The sequence below is a fragment of the Cydia splendana genome, chromosome 3, assembly GCF_910591565.1.
Source record: "Cydia splendana chromosome 3, ilCydSple1.2, whole genome shotgun sequence".
Classification (NCBI taxonomy): Eukaryota; Metazoa; Arthropoda; class Insecta; order Lepidoptera; family Tortricidae; genus Cydia; species Cydia splendana.
In genome coordinates, this window is record NC_085962.1 from 23,117,017 (window position 1) to 23,136,753 (window position 19,737).

Genomic DNA, 19,737 nt, shown 5'->3' on the forward strand with positions numbered 1-19,737 from the left:
CCTCCGCGGCAGCCTAGCATAGCGCCCCTCCTCCCTCTCGCACATCAGCACACCACGGTATCCTCCTCTCGCTCACTCCCGGAATATTTTCGCACTAACACGTTCGGAAAATGGCGCAGCAGCGACGAGGCTCGCGAGCCGTGTGACAATGAGGTTTTTAAGGGCTTTACCGTTATTTTCTTAGATCTTCAATAATTTATTTTAAACTATCTCTCGTATGGATATTAAACGAATTGAGTTAAGAACTAAGGATATCAAGTTTATAAAATCCAACACAGCAAAACAAGAAAGTGAGTATGAGTAATATGATCTTAATATTTTATGTAAGCTACCTAAATGTAAATACTTATAAGTTACCTGCGCCAAAGAAGTCCGGTTCTTATTATTCTTATTAAGCTCACCGACTTTAAAAAAATCATACTTAATTTTAAAGATGTGAATGGGTACCAATTTTGCGTCTATGCTCGCTAGTGCCAGTGCCATAGACAAAATTGCAAGTTCATATTAAACATAAGAAATAAATAACAAAAATAACGGTGGTCCTTCTTTGGCGCAGGTAACTTACAAGTATTTACATAAAATAAAATGACTCGTATTATAATTATTGACGCCATCTTGTGCAATACGTATTATGAGATAAAAATCTAAATCAAAGCCGTGTCATAAGATGTCGCCCGCCAACGGGACGGTGGCCCAAAAGCATAACTTTGCCATGTAAGGCAGGACACGAATGTGCTGAATTTCATTTTCTAAAGCCCGATTACATGGAGGTGACGCAAGCCGGAGGTCGTACGGCGACACGGGCCACGAAATCGAAAGGCGTTCCAAACTGAAATCGAAGGGAGCGATCCCGTTATCCTGGCGGAGTTGCCGAGATGGAAAGCTCCCGTTAGCAGTGTCATGGTGCACTGACTCATGGGCTGTCCCGGCCCGGCCGCCTTCCGATCCAGAAACCTTCTGCCGTCGTTCAGTTTAAAGGATTCTGCCATCGTACAGTTTAAAGGATTCTGCCGTCGTTATATTTTTAAGAGGAACCGCTTCTCCATACAAACGTAGTCCCCATTTTCCTCCCTGGATATTTACATTATGGAAAATATTTTTACATAATTTGATGTATATTAACCATGCTTTACCCTACGTTTGGACAGATTTGGATTATTGTAAAAAATTGATTTTATACAAAATTCTAAACCCTAACTAACCCTAAACCCTAACACTTATAGCTTGCATTTGCTTGCGTTTGCATCTAAAAATTAATTATTACCTAATTGATTTCTATGATTGTATCTACCTACATATATTTAACTAAGGTACCTGGGTAAGAAATACGTTGAGTCGGTGACACTCACATTGTTCACAGTTTCATATGAAAGTTTTATTAATTAAGAAATTTGATTTTAATTACTTAAACGCTGACATAACAATTTTCATTGGGAACAAAAGTATTTTGGGAATATGGCTGGCCTAAAAAATACAGGAGTACTTACAGAGAAATTGTGCGCATTGTAACTATTGCATTTTAATATCACTGCTACTTATAGGTTTTAGGAATATAAATGCCATTGATTGATTCGTCGTGCTCATGAATGAGAACGAGACATGCTTGGCACCCATTCCACGTATGCTGAAGGACAAGGTCCCTTTTAAAACAATAGTAGTTGGTTTCTTAATATCACAAATGCCATTTCATGGCATTTACCGATAAACAGTGTGATGCAGGAGACGTGAGCAGGACGTGAGCGGCGAGGCATCAGGGAGTTTCTGGAAAAAACGCACAGTTAGATGCAAAGATTAGCGGCTCGATTCGGGAAATGAATTAGAGACTCACTAGATATGAAATAGTAAAGATATGTGACGTTCCACTGCAAAAGGTACCTTATGGCGGCTGGCGCTGCGATTCGGGAAATTAATTAGAGATTCACCAGATATGAAATAGTGAAGATATGTCAGATTTTTGGCGCGAGGCGTAAATGTGTCGTTTATGCTTCCGATGTAGCCCGCAAGATGGCAGAACTTACTATGCACAAGGAAACGTACCGACGAGAACGGTAAATGACAGCACTTGCTTTGGCAATGTACATGTGCACATATGTTTCCGATGCAGGCCACAAGATGGCAGACCCTCCAACGCGCACGGTCCCTATAAACGATTGTCGTCTTGGCTAAGCTCCCAGTACTCCGTGTAACGTCACATGTCTTGTGTCCTGTTGAGCGGCGAGCACAGCGCAACCGCGCCGCCGCCCCACTTAGCTATAACGGTAACAGCAAGTCCTGAGATTTTTAAGTACCGCGGAGCACTCCGGTAAACCAGTTCATGGCTGAACTCCGATGGAGCGAAGTTGTTACGGATGTGAAGGTCACACCTAAAGGCAAGAAGGCGAGAGCCTGCGAAGTTCATTCAGTTTATTCGCTAATTAACCTGTTACGGATATATAAATGGAGTTTTACTGCCCTTTTATTTATGAAAAATAAGTAGCTACCAATTCTGTTTGGTTTATACAAGAATTTTGTTTAAACGTTTGCCATAGCCGCCCAAACAAAAATTTATAATCTGTGGTTTTTGATTCTTTGGATTTGTCATAATGTTAGATAATAACACATGGTTTTATTACGATTGCAGCAATCTGCGTTAAGATTGGCGCGTTTATTCTCATTAGGTATATGTATATATGTATTTTATAGGTATACCTTGTAGGTATGGTCGAGTTCACAAACAATCATCTCAAGCCAACGTTTCAAATATATTTACACGACTTAGAAGCGTGTAAATATATTTTGAAACGTTGACTTGTAAATGATTTTGTGAACTTAACTGTACCTACAATCCTACATTAAAGTAATCGACAAAAAGTTAATTGTTTTATTAACCACAGAGTGACGCCTGCAAAAAACCATTAGCTACAATTCTAAAATGATGAATATTGCGCCTTGATTTGTGTAGGCTTTAAGTAGTATTATTAAAAAGCACTATTTAATCTAGAAAACTATTATTGCGTACCCCTAGTTACAAAATCTTATAATATGGAACTAAAATGTTAGAAAAAAATAATGATGAAACTGTGTTATTTTTACTTTGATTGCAATGCCATCTGTGTACATATTGTGATACTACAGTGTGGGCAAGTACTTATACTTGAACCAATGCCTCGGTAAATATCATAAGTATTGGAATTATCCGCAAGAGGGCGTTCATATCCCGGATGTTAATGTAGGTTTTTTCCTCAACTTCTAGTATAGGTATGAATATAAACGGGTGATGCGATTTAATAATATATTAATGATATATTCTTGATTGCTTTCGATGAAGATTCTTTGTTTATCGATAGACAGTAATACTTGCAAGTCAAACGTATACCTATATCCGTCATCAACCATCGGAAAGTTTGTAGGTAGGTATACCGAAACTACAGATGTGCAAGTTGCGGAAACTTTCCAAAATGTTGGAAAAGTTCTCGGAAATTTCAGGATGACTTCACAGGAAACAAAGGAAACTTTTATTTTGGAAATTGATGAATTTCGATTCCTTTCTATACAAAAATATGACAAATTTCTGAAAAAATGTTTTACTTACATGGAAATTTTGCAATTTTGCTAACCTTCCGACGGCAGGACGGCGCATTAGTAACCGGAACAGGTGACACGGCGGAAAACTGACGCATAAATTATCGGTTTTTAATTCAATTCAATTCCTTTATTCATAAAAACAACATTGTCCAATAATTTAATGTCAGTGTTAGTTTACTAAAGCTAAATATAGGCAAAGACATATGTAACTTCGTATAAGACGAATAAAGTCTAAGGAAAAAACGTGCCTCGGAATTCAAGTAAAAGTCATTCTCGAATAGATGCCGCACACACCTTTAGCCTATCCTCGGCTAGATGGCGTGACGACACCGTTTCATATTTAACAATTTTAACACATAAGTAGGTAGATATCAGTGAATGAACATGGATCAAAATGATATAAAAATAATAAAATCTCTTATCCATATAAGTATATACATTTTTTGATAACTTTATACGTTTTCATTTTGAGTTTTAGTCGTGTGTCGATAGATGGCAGTAAATTTACAGTGACTACAAAATTTACAATGACAGGACCCCTCTATACTATCTATTCTTTTTGATATAGGTAAGACTTAAGTAAATGTGACGTTTCACGGCAAAAGGTACCTTATGGCGGCCACCCTCTGTAAATGAGACAGATACCCATTTATTTATACCTAGCTATCTGAGACACTGGGTTATCCATAACAAATCCAGATCAAATTCACAACCTGTTATTAATCCATAACTGTTTGGCCCAAAGGTTAACTGGTAGAGAATGCCTTCTGGCATTAAGTTCGCCTTTCGTTTTGTACAACTTTTACTGTGCATGTTAAATGAATAAATAACTTCTGATTATCGATGCAATTAGGTATCTACACACTAAGTAAGCTATTAGCACATAGTACCTACCTACTCTTAGCCATTTTTGTTTTTAGTAAATATTGTGAAAGTGCGAATAATACGTTGATTAATTTACTATTTTATCATTGTTCTAATATTCAACAGACAATAAACAACCTCAAGGATACAAATAAACTTAATTAATGATTTAATTTGTATAAATTGGGTGTGCGTCACTGATTAGTTGAGCGTCATGTAGAGGTCAATTCTTGAATGAAGATTGTGAAGTATTGATACCTATTAGACTTAAATCATATTATAAAACGAAATAGACGTCATACACTAAAGAAAAAGTGACCAAGTCCACCGGTGGCCGAGGCCGGAATCAAATCCGCGTCTTCAGCTTACGCGGCTTACGTCCTGACACTCCTGACCACTAGACCACCCGCCCACGGCGGTACCCTTCCCAAATTATCTAGTATATGCTATTTTTTAAGGGCGACCAGTACGTGTTTGGTTTGATCCTTTACGCAATACCGCCTTTACCATAAGGGCACACGGGGCCCGTGCCCAGAGCCCCATCCTCAGAGGGCCCTGAACGACAGGCAGTAATATATTTGATTACCCATAATAAATAGAAGATCATAGTAGTAAAATGTTAGTTTAATTTTCTTTCTTTACTTTCCAAAAGGGCCCTAAATTCTTATGTGCCCTAGGGCCCCAGCATAGTTAAAGACGGCCTTGCCTTTAAGGGACTACGGTATAGCGAGCAGCGAGAGACATTATTGTGCTGCTATCTATATAAACAGCTAGGGAACAAATCAAATCATTTAATTTTTAATTATTATTTGATTTATGTTTTTAAGCAGAGTTAGACCAAGATAGGTCTGCAACGATTTTGATAGCACACGCAGTGCAAGTGTTACCTATTTATACGTCACAAGATTTTTTTATTGAATCAGTTTTGGGTAGACACGTAGAAAACGCCACGGTAAATACTCTATATTTTAACTACGAAATTTACCTTCCATGTCAGGTTAGGCCAAAATGGTGCTTTTTTTTTCAATCGTCATCATCAGAGGAGGTATTAGTGAAGTGAGAGAGCCAGTGATAGCGAAAAAGTGACAAGGAAACCGAGGCGTGGAGTGGGAACTAAAACTTCACGTACCTACTACTTCGTAAACGATTTTTGATACTACGGCCTGGGAAAATCGTCAGATATATATTTTTTTGTTATTCTTGCATTAATCCCTTCCAAATAAAAATAAAAATATATCGACCGCTCTCGAGAATGTCAAGATAACATTTTTTTGCAAATTTGTGATATTCCCACTACCTTACATTTCACTCGTTAGATTATATTGAAATGAACATTTTCCAAGAAATAATTATTCCAATGTGTGCCTTAATCTAATGCGTCTGGGTGTGATCGTTTTTTTTATATTTTGATCCTTTTGATGGGCTGTCCTTGCACGCGATGCTGTATAAAGGACTCATACATGGTAGAGGTACCTACTGGACACGATGCAAGGTATCCCCCCTTATGTCAATCTGCCGCGCTTATATAAACCCCAAAATCCCCGTTTGGGCTCTCCTACTATTAGTACCTAGTTAAGATATGCGAGGCCGATTTTTCAAAATACAAATTGCATTCAATTTTTTTTAAAGCCTTTACAAGAGTGAACAAATATTATTCCGGCCGCCCAAACAGACGGTAGGTTTAAAACATTATGCTATCATTTCCCTAGATAAACTTACTTAAAGCATGTTAGTATTCTAATCAAATTCGCGCAACTGCCGGTCGTCCTTGCTAACTTTGAACTTTTCGGCTTTATATAATCATACAAAGCGGTGGTCATGCCTAGGTGAACAGGGTGAACATCTTTATGCTATCTATAACTAAACCATACTCTGTAGCCTCTGGCCTCTACTCCTGTACGAGATTCGGATTATGTCGGATAGACCGGGAAGGCTTAGGCGAGGCGGTGTCGAACTGCTGATGTGTGCGTTAACCTTAGAATGAAACAAATAATATCAATATCATCATGGGGCTATATCTGACACAATTCCTTCTTAATTTGTTATGATTTTGCTATCAACATTGATATAGTAGGCTATTAAATAATGCTCCAATCCGATGGATGTTGCATCCTCCACTTGCTATTGAGAACGGCGATATTTCTAGAGGCTATCGTTATATACTTATTTCTTAAACGAAACAAGATTGTATTTATTATAGATAAACACTCTGCTTTCGTCTATATTCTCGTCTTTTTAACGTCAATATTTAAATCGATTTCGCACATTTGATAACAAGGAGTGGTAGTTTTTCTCGATGCGACAAATATCATTTTAACATTGCACGGTAAGTTTTCGTTTACATCGTTATAGACAAAGCCAAGGTTGAATGATAGCCCCGGAGGTATCCGCTTGCATCTGGATAACGCCATATTGATAAACTTAATTTCTTCTATGTCAGGGGTTAGCTTGAAGAACTTAATGTAAACCGGTTCCAGCGTAAGGTTGGAAAACTTGATGTGCTCTGTCGTAACGCCACCGCGCTTGTACTCGATTCTGTACGGGTTAGGATATGCAACTAGGCGGTTTTCGCATAGATAAGAAGCCGTTTTTCTTACAGGACTTGAAAAATATTTAGAAATTTCTATAAACCTTTCGATCTCTGATTTGAAGGCTTGACTCTCGATGTCCTGCTCGCTTGGTTCCTCAGCCAAGTCGGTATTTGATTCTTCCTTTAATATTTGGAGGGCGGCGGTGGGCAGGTAAGGAACCCTTGAAGATGAACCATTGCCCATATGCGTTATTGGCACTGGGCGTGCAGGTCGAGATGGTGATGAAACCGATGAGTTACGTGGTCGTTGTTGCATTTTAATTTTGTATACAATAATTTCTCCGTAAATAATTTCTTGACATGATCTGTCTCTTTGACGTAACTAAAAGCTGTGAAAAATCGGGTACCTATAGGTAATGAGGTCTCATCGAATAGGTCGCATACCTACTTTCAAGGGGCCGTACTTGGGCCGTGCGCATTGGAGGGTGCCCTCCCATACAACCATTTCCAGTCGCCGTTACGACGCGGTGTTGACACATCTTGTGTCGACACCGTCTGTTTCGGTCACAATTCCAGTCGCAGAGTCGTCGCCGTGTCGACACAGTTACCAGAAATGGGGAAGGGTCGACACATGACACAAAGTGACATAAAGTGTGGTCGCCGTGTGCACACATTATTTCGGGTTTGCGACTACTTTATGCCAAAATCATTCGTTCATTCGTTCATTTTGTTCCTGTCAAATGGAAACTGTCAGATGGAAAAATACTTAAATAAAAATAAGTGACATTAATACGCCATCTCTAAAACGGATTACAAGACGTAATTATATATTGTTTGCATTTACATTACAATAGGACTTAAATTATTATGGGGAATTAAACTGCTCGAGTGATTTGATAAACTAAGTGTAATATAATCAACGCGCCACCACATTGTTTTAGTTTAGCCGGAAATGAAATTGTTTACTTCTCAGTGCCTGTGTTCATAACTATATTATTTGAAGCATTTTTAGTACTTCGATGCGTATACTATACTTAAATAACAGAAATAACGCTTTACATACTACGAAACTTGTTAATTATGATGTATAAATATGGTTTAAGGCTGAGAAATATTGCAGTCACAAAGTAGTTGCAATGTTTCGACTTTGTGTCGACTCTGTGTTGACACATGACACGCGCTGTCAAAAGTAATAACAAAGTTACTGGTATGTTACTGGATTTGCAAAATGGGTCCTTGTGTTGATTTGTTTTCAGATATTCTCAAAGTGTAAAAATGCCGTGGTCAGAGATGGGCATTAATCGATTAACTGTTTATTCGAATAATTAATGGAATAAAAAAAGTTAATTCTCAAATTTTAATCGCGATTAGTTTAGTCGACCTAACATAGATTGAAATTGAATTAATCTGAATATTAATCGAATAAATTATTGATTAAATCTCGATTGAAAGTTGACAGGGGGCCATTTTTGTACGTAAAAATAATAGAAATGTCTTGCATGCAGATGGTAGCAAAACACTTTGTCATAAAAGTCGAGATGGGTGTCGATATATAGGTTTTAGGGAGTGCCGATTTCGAAAATAATGACCATTTTGGAATCCGAAATGGCGGCCATGCACTGTGTCATAAAAGTCGTCATGGATGTCGTTTTATAGGTTTTAGGGGGCCCCGATTTAGAAAATGATGACCATTTTGAAATCCAAAATGGCGGCCATGCACTATGTCATAAAAGTCGTCATGGGTGTCGTTTTATAGGTTTTGGGGGGGCGCAGATTTAGAAAATGATAACCATTTTGGATTCCAAAATGGCGGCCATGCACTATGTCATAAAAGTCGTCATGGGTGTCGTTTTACAGGTTTTAGGGGGCGCAGAATTCGAAAATGATGACCATTTTGGATTCCAAGATGGCGGCCATGCACTATGTCATAAAAGTCGTCATGTATGTCGTTTTATAGGTTTTAGGGGGCCCCGCTTTCGAAAATGATGACCATTTTGGAATCCAAAATGGCGGCCATGCACTATGTCATAAAAGTCGTCATGGGTGTCGTTTTATAGGTTTTGGGGGGCGCAGATTTCGAAAATGATAACATTTTCAATTTAAAAATGGCGGCAATGCACTATGTCATAAAAGTCGTCATGGATATCGTTTTATAGGTTTTAGGGGGCGCAGATTTCGAAAATGATAACATTTTCAATTTCAAAATGGCGGCAATGCACTATGTCATAAAAGTCGTCATGGATATCGTTTTATAGGTTTTAGGGGGCGCAGATTTCGAAAATGATAACATTTTCAATTTCAAAATGGCGGCAATGCACTATGTCATAAAAGTCGTCATGGATATCGTTTTATAGGTTTTAGGGGGCGCAGATTTCGAAAATGATGACTATTTTGGATTCCACTTTTATGACAAAATACGTAGCCGCCATCTTGGATTATAAAATGATCATCGTTTTCGAATTCTGCACTCCCTAAAACCTATAAATCGACATCCGTGACGACGCAAGTTATCTTTATTTTCAGATCTAACAAATTGCTACAGAATAGAAAGGACAAAAAAGAAGCGAGGAGGTAATGAAACAAGCAAAAATACAGATGATTCCTCGACGCAATTGGGTGATTCTTAAATTGTGTCCAGATTTTTTTTGTCATAAAAGTTTTAGATTTTTTTTTGTGTTTTGTATCTGTATTTTTTATGTAATTCGACATTAAGAGACCATATACATCTCTTAGTAATTGTAATAAGTTAGATTGAATTGTTAGTTTTATTTTATAAAATTGTTGATGTTATTATTTTTGCTTGTATGTAAATTCAATGATGGCGTGTAAAAGTGCCCTTGTGGCCTATTTGCTGAATAAATGTTGATGTTTGATGTTTGATGTTTTATTTTTCACATATTACTCTCACAAGTTCCGTGACATTTCGACCTTGTAATTTTTTAAGTAAATGTTTTTGTTTATCTATGAGGATCTCACTAGAATAGTATAATCAAGGTATGTTTATATTTGATGAATGAAATAGTAACGCAAAAAAAATATATATTTGTGTCTTATATTCCTGCCGAAGACTTTTATTTTACCTTTTCCTTCTACACAAGTTTGGCCAAGTAATAAGAATTTAGGGCTCTCAATTTTATTTTGACTTCTACAACAGTAAAGCTACGAGGCCATGTTTGGTATCGTTTTCGTATAAATTCGCAGTACCAAATTTAGTTAAGGTATCACATTGACACCATTCCGAAGTAAAAACATATAAACTTATTAAAATACTTTCTTTTAAACTCCTCTTCACGCTTAAACTGCTGAACAGTTTTAATTTAAATTTGGTACACATATATTTTGAGTCCCGAGACAGGATATAATAAGTTATCTCAAAAATCATCCTTTAAAGGTGTGAAATGAGGTGTAGGGGGGAATTCAGAATTGACTTCTTGAAGTTAATACTGTTTAAGTTTAGGTTTGAAGTCATGTTTTTTCATCATTATTAACTAAATCAAAGATGTAGACCATCCCAAATTTCATATAAATCGGTTCAGCGGTTATTGATTTCCCGTACAAATTTCCACGCCACTTTTCACACCTTCAAAAGATGATTTTGGTTATAAGATCTATCCTATGTCCTGTTCCGGGACGCAAACTATTTCTATACCAAATTTCAACGAAATCGGTTCAGCGGTTAAGCGTCAAGAAGAGTTTCAAAAAAACCGGCCAAGTGCGAGTCGGACTCGCGTATTAAGGGTTCCGTACATTAAGTCCGACTCGCGCTTGACTGCACATTTCTAATAGGTTTTCCTGTCATCTATAGGTAAAGAACTATTTTGTGTATTCAGACGGGCATACATACAGACGCACGAGTGATCCTATAAGGGTTCCGTTTTTTCCTTTTGAGGTACGGAACGCTAAAAAGATTTATTTTTATTTTGTGGAATGGTGTCAATGTGATATCTTAAATGGATTCAGCACCCCAGATTTATACGAAAACGATACCAAACACGGCCTAGCACCTTCACTGATATAGATATATCAAGATAAAATTGAGAGCCCTAAATAAACTTTCAAGAGCTGATATCTCAAAAACTATTCAACATATCGAAAAAATTGACTGAATAAACTTGTAACAAATTAAATTAACTTTCATTTTGTATAAGTGGCCATGTCGCTGAGATGCATAGTTTCCGAGATATAATCGAAAAACGGGAAAATGGGACCTTCAAAGCCCCCTCTCTCCCCCCCGCTCAAGGGCTACAACCGGGGACTTTTGATATGTTCACCTCCTAACTTGTCAAACCGAGTTACGGAGTCAAAAATTGTGTTCCGAGCATTTCCCTCTACAACTTTTGGAGCATTCGTTGCCTGACCTAAGTAGCTTATTGAATTTCTTTAAAAACTTTTCTGTAAAAGGTTGAAGGGTGTTGGGTGTTTATATGGTTTCGGTCGATTATTATCATTTGCATTGCCCATGATGACTTACTAGAATTACGAGCACACGAGACACTAATAGTAGTTTGACAAACCTTGGTTTTCAAGAGGTATTTTATATTGACATTTGCTGTCACAAATTTGCTGTCAGATTTAGTCGCAAACCGCACGCAAAGTGCACACAAATGTGTCGACACCTTGTTACGGAAAAGTGTAGACACGGGGACGACACTTTGTTTCGAAACAATTCTAGACACATTGTGTGGACTCTGTTACGACACATCTGACATTTAGTTACCACTTTGTGATTCTGCGACTGGAATGGTTATATGGGCTTTGTACTAACGTCACACCGAGATAAGTCTGCAACGATTTTGATTATACGCGAGTTCAAGTGTTATTTTAAACTTCAAACTTCTGTAAAATGATGACGTATGAATAACAGTTGCACTTCGTGTGCTATCAAAATCGTTGCAGACTTACACTGAAAAAAAAACCTGGTACTGGTAACCAGAATCTGGTTAGCTGTACTATATTGTCTTGTTGTATATGTGACGACAGGACACTTTGTAAACATAACCAGACCATTCTTGTTAAATTAAATTTGTTAATTTTATGAAGTGTATAGTAGTGGGTATAAGACTTTTAGTAAAGCCAACTAGCCGGTCTGTTAATGGTTACTAAATAATACAGTAACATATACGTTCCTGTCCTGTTGTTATAACAAGGTATTCAGTATATGTAACTGAACGATTTGTGCGGTGTACTGGTTTTATATTGTTCACGTTACCAGAACGCACTGTGCTAATGGGGCTTCTAAACGAGCCATATGTTCACTGCAATATGTGGCCGGCAACTATTGGTGTCCTCTTACTCACATGTTAGAGAGGGACACTAATAGTTGCCGGCCACATATTGCAGTGAACATATGGCCCGTTTAGAAGTCCCTTCAGCACAGTGGGTTCTGGTTACGTGAACAATATATAACCAGTACACTGCTCTTTTAGTAAATACAGACAAGTTTTTAAGCACACTTATTTTATTTTATTTTATTTTATTGATCAAATAAGTAACACAGCATTACAGTAAAACCAAGGCACTGTGACACTACAAATGAAAAAAACATTTTGTCTCCACAAAGAAAACAATAGACACAAAAATGACATACAAATTAAACATTGGATTTGGGTGACGACGTAACAGCGTGGCTCCGTAGCGTCGTCTGACTCGGCGTAGGATTCGGCAGGTTGCCCCGGAACCGCCGAAACACCACACCCTTCGGCCAGAAGTCCGCGCTTGCGATGGTGTCCTGCAGAGGCCGCGGCACGCGCACTACAAATGAAGTGAAGTGCACATAGTGACGCGACTGTAGCTGGTGCACCCTCAGCGTGTAGCCAGTCTTCCGGCGGACGTACTCCACCACCTCGTCGGCCCCGGCGGAGTAATGCAGGCGAGACACGTAGAGCGCCTTACTCGGTGTCGCAACTCGTAGGCCAGAATTAACCGACTCCGCAGTGCCACACAGAGTTTTACGAGGCGCCCTGCGCGCCTTGCGTTTCCTTTTCACCAGTGTGAATCCCTCCTTATCCACATCGGTGCGGGAGGACTTTTCCTTAATCGGAGCCCGCACATTTCACTGTGTCAGCAACACGCAAACAACACGCACTTCTACTATACACTTGTACTAGTTTACAATAAAATTATGGACAGGATCTACGTAAATAAAAACATCGACCGGCCGCAACGTAAGACGCTGGCGTAATGGCTGCTGTTCTGTGACTTGCGCAATTCCTTTCTCCGCCCCCCGCCACCCGCGCATACACCGTGGTGTTGGCACAACTGTTTGATTCGTTCAGACTACAATGCATTATAGTAACCACAACATAATAACTTGTAACGTGTACACTCGTATCTTTATTTTTACATATCAATAGTTAGTGTTACGATGCATATATTAAACGAGACAAACGTTTAATATTTACAACACTTGCATCTTTACATATACAACGAAATTGTAAGCAGTACTAAATTGCATTTAACTAGAATTAAACAGTGATGTTTAAAAAACAAGTTTTACACGATACAACATTTTTTGTTATTACTACCGGATTTTAGTAGGTATAACTATATTTTTAATTACTATACGTTCTGGTAGTATTGTAGAAAATTATTTTTTTCGGTGTACCTCGGTCTAACTGTAATGATGAATATTATTTTTCTCCTGTTTTGTTTTGACTTTTGTACAATAAAGTGTCGATCCACCGAGCACGTGAGCTGTGAAATTGCATGGAGAAATTATGAATGAATTCATTGATAAATAAATTCGCCGTGCACTGTTACGGCTTATAGTCTGTGCGGAAAGAGAAGAGTCGTGGAATGTATGGGGCCCAATACATTCTCTTTCCGCACAGAATCTATTACAAAGATTACAATACTGAGCGAATTTTCAGAACAAGAGTTCGCACGCCTGTGACGTCGTTTTCACTGAATGAATGAATGAGTGAGCAATCATTCGCCACTTAGAAGGTCTCCGCGTCCATCCGATCATCACTGTTCGCTCGCTGAAGTACAGTACATTGTACATCTACCGCAAGAACGAACGATTGCTCGCTCAGGACTGTTCAGAACACGTTGAACAGTTCATTATACTATGTATTACCATTACTTTGTCATATTCACTGCGACATTCCATACTGTATGTATCATTACCTATACAAAGTCATTAATCAATTCATAATCATTATTGTGTGTTCGAATAGTGCATAATATATTATACTCGGAGATATTATAACAACTTGTTTATAACAACGCAGGTACCTATAACCTTCAACGCGGTTATCAAACTGAAGTAAAGCCTGACCAGGAATATGTGATCACGCGCCATGTTGCCGAATTTCACTGGAACTATTATTTTCATACTATACTGAACTGTCACCCTGTACATGAGAATAACAGAGCCCCTCTTGACAATGATCATATATTAACGGTCAGGCTTTAGTATTCCACCTATCCAATTTCTTTGTCAATCATCATCATCATCAGGCTATAGTAGTCCACTGCTGGACATAGCCCTCCCCTAAAGAGCGCCATAGCGCCCTGTCTTCAGCTTGCCGCATCCAGCATCTGCCTGCAGTCTTTCGCAGATCGTCATCCCACCTGGTCGGAGGGCGTCCTACACTACGTTTGCCGAGTCGCGGTCTCCACTCAAGAACACGTTTACCCCAGCGGTTGTCGGTTCTTCGTGCGATATGGCCAGCCCACTGCCACTTCAGCTTTCTTTGTCCAATGTGTACCTATTGCGTCTCACAATTTGCTTTAATGAGATAGTGAGACGCACTGAGATTGGACAAATAAATTGGACAGATGGAATACCACCCTTAGAACCAAACGCCCTCCGGAGGGCGAGCGAAAAAAGCGAGCTACGCAATGTAATAGAGTCTGTGCAGAAAGAGAAGAGTCGTGGAATGATGGGGCCCAATACATTCCACGGCTCTTCTTTTTCCGCACAGACTCTATTACATACCTATCTTTTTTCTCTATATTGAAAGAGTTTTCTCACTGTTTCACTAAATATTATCGTCTACTGAAGCCTACATTTACCATCTTATAAATTAAGCTTGCTGCCTTTTGCGGCTGGTTAATTGTATAATACATCAAAGTTTTATAAAAAAGTTTTCGTCATTTATTTCTCGGCGAACCAACTCCGTTTGTCGGCCCCCTTCCTAACAAGTCGGTTACGTTACGAAGCGGGAGGGGCGGGTTCGAATCCTGGTAAGGGTATTTATTTGTGTGTTTATCACAGATATTTGTTCCTGAGATATGGATGTTTTCTATGTATACACCGTGTTTTTATTGAATTCCGTTAACTTCGGGGTATGGTTAAGTACGTTTAAGAGAACTAAATGGCATAGTTAATTTTCAAAAAAAATATTTTTTTTTTTGCTTTTGTGAAAAAAAAATTAAGTTAAAAAAGTAATTAAATGTAGCATATAGCGTTGTTGTAACACGGGCATTAGATTTAACTCAACCAAACAATTGAAATCTGTGACATATTAATGTCATTTCGAACATCGATCGACCGAGATTGTACTTAAGTTTAGTAGCAAATGCATGAACTCATTCTAAACACTAATCAATATGTAAACCGGCCCTAAGGCAAGTGTACACGCTTGTAGAGGCCTTATAGGAAAAAAATAAATTATTGATTATCTCCGAAATGATTTAAGCTCAGGAATGCACCCCTGAAATTAACGGAAATCAAAAAAAACACGGTGTATAAGTATTTATATAATATAACTATAACTATATATTATCGTCTAGTACCCACAACACAAGCCGTATTAAGCTTACTGTAGGACTAGGTCGATCAGTGTAAACATTATCCTATAATATTTATTTATTATTTAATTAATTGTAGATACATTCCATTAGGATGTGACAGTCATCCAGGCCTATTCGGATTTCGAGATAATCACAAGATCTTGAGACGATTTAGAGATCAACTAGACCTACATTAGATATCGACTACATGTGACTTGGATATCTAAGTCATAACTTGTCGAAATCGTTCAAGAGGACCTCCAGAATCGCGGAAACGTCAAATTTGACATAATTATCATCTTACAAATATCTTTAAATTATCCGTATCGTAACTTGTTGAAGTCTAGTAGAAATCTAATTCATTTTCCGAATCGAGCCGATCTTCTTATTTAGCATAATACATATCTGCTATTTTATCCGAAGTCAAATAAATTACACGTGTTCTGATCACTGACTTGCTACTAATGCATTTACATAGGTATGCATATAATTATTAATTCAAGATAGCATGGTCATTATCATATTTACTATTAAAAATGGCACATCAGTTCCGTGAAGATGGCACTTGACATAAATCATGAAAGTGAAGCGTAGAAGCTCACTCTAACTTAGCCGAAAACACGCTCTCATTCTAATGTGGTACATATAAATTCTAAATTCAGTACATATGGACCTATTTTCCCGCACTAGTGCGTAAAATAGGAGTTTTCGTGCGTATATGTCAAAAGTTTAAAGGGCCATATGTACTGCAAAACGTTGTACGATACACGTGCGAATAGGTAATTCGCAACTCGTGTCAATTTATCGCCACTCGTTTCGAATTTCCTCTTTTCCGCACTTGTATCGTAAATAACTAATATCTATGACTGGACCTGGTTTTCGTTGTTATAAATTGTAATACAAAGAAATTAAAGTGAGTAAAATTGTACACAACTATAATTTTATTATGAATTGTCAAATGTTGTAACCAAATAAACATACAAACAATCAATGACCTTTTATTTATGTAGACATGTGACGTTCATAGTTGACAAAACTAAAATTTGATCCAACGATTTTGACAACTTGACAGGTTAGCGTCACCCATGACCCATACGACTAACTAAATATAGGTTCCGGAACCTATATTTAATGGCTCACGATCGTGCGCCTGGTACCATATCTACCACAATTTACTTACATCTATGCAAACAATGACCTTTTATTTATGTAGACGTGTGACGTTCATAGTTGACAAAACTAAAATTTGATCCAACGATTTTGACAACTTGACAGGTTGGCGTCACCCATACGACTAACTAAATATAGGTTCCGTAACCTATATTTAATGGCTCACGATCGTGCGCCTGGTACCATATATACCTCAATTTACTTACATCTATGCATACAAAACTTCTACTCGCTCTATGGATCTACAAATAAGATCGTGTCAGATTTTAATGCGGCCTTCGCTGTAGTCAATTTTTGCGCTATTTAATTTGGAGCTTTCCTTTACTTCTATAAGCGCTTTTAACTCGAATTGAATTTGTACTTGTACAAGTACACGGGGACCTACGAGGTTAATGCGCGTGCAATATAGATAGGATAAAAACTTTTTACAAAAAAAAGAAAACCGACTTCAAAAAGGATGAAATAAAATATTATCCTTTTTAAGTCTTGGCACCGACTTCAAACATATCAGTTGGTAACGCATAGACTTAAAAAGGATAATATTTTTTTCACCTCAGCAGCTCGAACAAGGGTACTTTGCTTCTTAAAAACAGTGAGCAAAATGCGATTTTGCTCACTGAGTCATTTTGTCTCACTCAGTGAGCAAAATGCGATTTTGCTCACTGAGTGAGACAAAATGACATTCAATTGACCTTTATAGTCAAATGTCATTACAACATGCGGGGTCTAATACAAGTTCGATATACTTGGGTTCTATTATCTCTGTCCTCTAGGTATGTTCTCACTGCTTAGGGTGAAAAATTTTGTGTACTACACGAGATCAAAGTTATTTACATCTCGTGCGCTTTTGAATCCCTTACTACGCTCAAGATTCTAAATTAGATTCACTCGCTACGCTCGTGAATCTATTATAGAATATTTCGCTTGCACGGGACTCAAAATAAGCACTCGAAGAAATATCAAACTTTGATCTCTTGTTGTACAAATAACTAATTTCATCCTTTTTGAAGTCGGTTTTCTTTTTTTTGTAAAAAGTTTTTATTTTTCCATTTTTAGTTTTAACGCATTGTTAAGAGCGCGACGCATGAATGAAAAACAACATCATGATTAACACTAAATTCGTGTACCTACTTTAATAAATAAAATATGTAAACAGGAATTTTCTCGAGTCCGTCTGGGAAATTATAATTCCTGTCACTACACTAAATCCATCCTCCGGTCCGCCACTGAGCCAATCCCTCAACCCCCCGATCACTCTACCTCACAGCGCATCAACCCCTGATCCATGTACCCCTCGGCCCTGAACCAGCAGCCCTTCAACCACCACTACCCGACCCCTTAATTCCCGACCCCTTAACTCTAACCCTAACCCCCGATCAGTAGCCTTACCAGCTTACCAAGAGTTTGACATTGATTTCTTCGCTAGCGTGTGTGTAACTTACTTTCTTTGCATCTCGCTCATACTGGCATATTAGTGCGAGCGAGATGCATAAAAAGTAAGTTACGAAGACGTTAGCGTCGCTAACTTAGCGAATATGTCAATGTCAAACTCATGGTAAGGCTACACTTGCACTACATCAAATTGGTGGTGTTCCGAAGCAAATAATAATAATAATAATAAGTAGAAGTACGGAAGTACGAAGTACAAGTACCGTACTACAAGTACTTACCTGCGCCTGTACGGTTACCATCAGTTTGTCACTGACATAAACGCCGTCGAGAACGTAATTTACTTTCTATACATCCCGTTTGCACTAATATGCGAGGGCGAGTGAGATGTATAGAAAGTAAATTACGTTCTCGACGGCGTTTATGTCAGTGACAAACTGATGGTAACCGTACTGTTCTCGAGAATGGTCGTGCCACGCTCTATTGGGATCGATCTATCATCACTGACAGGACTATTGTAGCCAATAAGCCTGACATCGTGATAATAGATCGATCGCAACGTCGGGCCGTGCTCGTTGACATCACCATCCCCCATGATGAGAATCTCGTGAATGCCGAGAAGGACAAGTCCAGTAAGTACCTATTAGACTTGGCTCACGAAATAACCGCCATGTGGGATGTTGATTCGACGATAATTGTCCCGATAGTCGTTTCAGTGAACGGTCTAATAGCGAAGAGTCTCGACCAACATCTTGAGAGACTCTTGCTAGGTGGTTGGATCAAGGGTCAGATGCAGAAGGCGGTGATCTTGGACACGGCGCGGATAGTCCGCCGGCTCCTCTCTCTGCGGCCCTGACCACCGGTAGCTTGGGCCCTGCCCCGCTGCTGGCGGCACCCTAGGTTAATTTTTTTATAATGTGTTTATATGTATTTTTTATTGTTTTTTATGTGTTTTCATATTTTACTTTTATACTCACATTGTAAAATCCTATCCTAAGACCCTAATTGAATAAAGGAAATAATAATAATAAATTCGTTTATTTAAGACAACATAGGTCCAACACATCGCATTACAATATACATAGGATTAACAAAAAAAAATAATAAACACTAGAAATTTTGAAATATTTGAACATTCCTGACATTTATAAAAATAAAACAACCAAATCACATTTAAAATATAAAACTGTTCAGTTAAAAATAATAAGTTACTTAAATTAGAATAAAATCATTAAAACATTGTAAAATTGTTGTCAAATAAATTAAAATATAAATAAGTTCAAAATAAAAAAAATGTCAAGAATTTCAAATTAGGCACAATCAGACGAATTCATAAATAACATGTTACTAATATAATCAAAAATAAAATAAAATATAATACCGATACATTTTTTTTTGTTTAAAACTAATAACACCATATACATACCTTACTTTACATTACTATATACATGTATTAACATGCAGTGGTTCATGTAAGGGCA

General features: G+C 37.9%; 2 protein-coding genes and 1 long non-coding RNA gene across 3 annotated transcripts in view; 1 reads left to right on the forward strand and 2 right to left on the reverse strand.

Moving 5' to 3' along the window:
- Positions 1-19,737, forward strand: part of LOC134789411 (uncharacterized) — a 550,672-nt gene that overhangs the window by 175,381 nt on the left and 355,554 nt on the right. The gene's annotated exons all lie outside the window — the stretch shown is intronic.
- The window catches only part of LOC134806819 (uncharacterized), a 70,371-nt gene continuing 52,109 nt past the window's right edge, over positions 1,476-19,737 (reverse strand). The window contains exon 11 of the mRNA XM_063780208.1: positions 1,476-1,761. The gene's annotated coding sequence lies outside the window, so the exon portion shown is untranslated. The remainder of the gene's footprint in view (positions 1,762-19,737) is intronic.
- Positions 6,437-7,346, reverse strand: LOC134806315 (uncharacterized). Its single transcript, XM_063779531.1, has one exon. The coding sequence runs from the start codon at positions 7,272-7,274 to the stop codon at positions 6,648-6,650; it is 627 nt and encodes a 208-aa protein (XP_063635601.1). The 5' UTR covers positions 7,275-7,346; the 3' UTR covers positions 6,437-6,647.

Bases quoted from the DNA above. Each gene is read 5' to 3' on its own strand.
- LOC134806315 (XM_063779531.1), bottom strand. From the start codon at position 7,274: ATGCAACAACGACCACGTAACTCATCGGTTTCATCACCATCTCGACCT.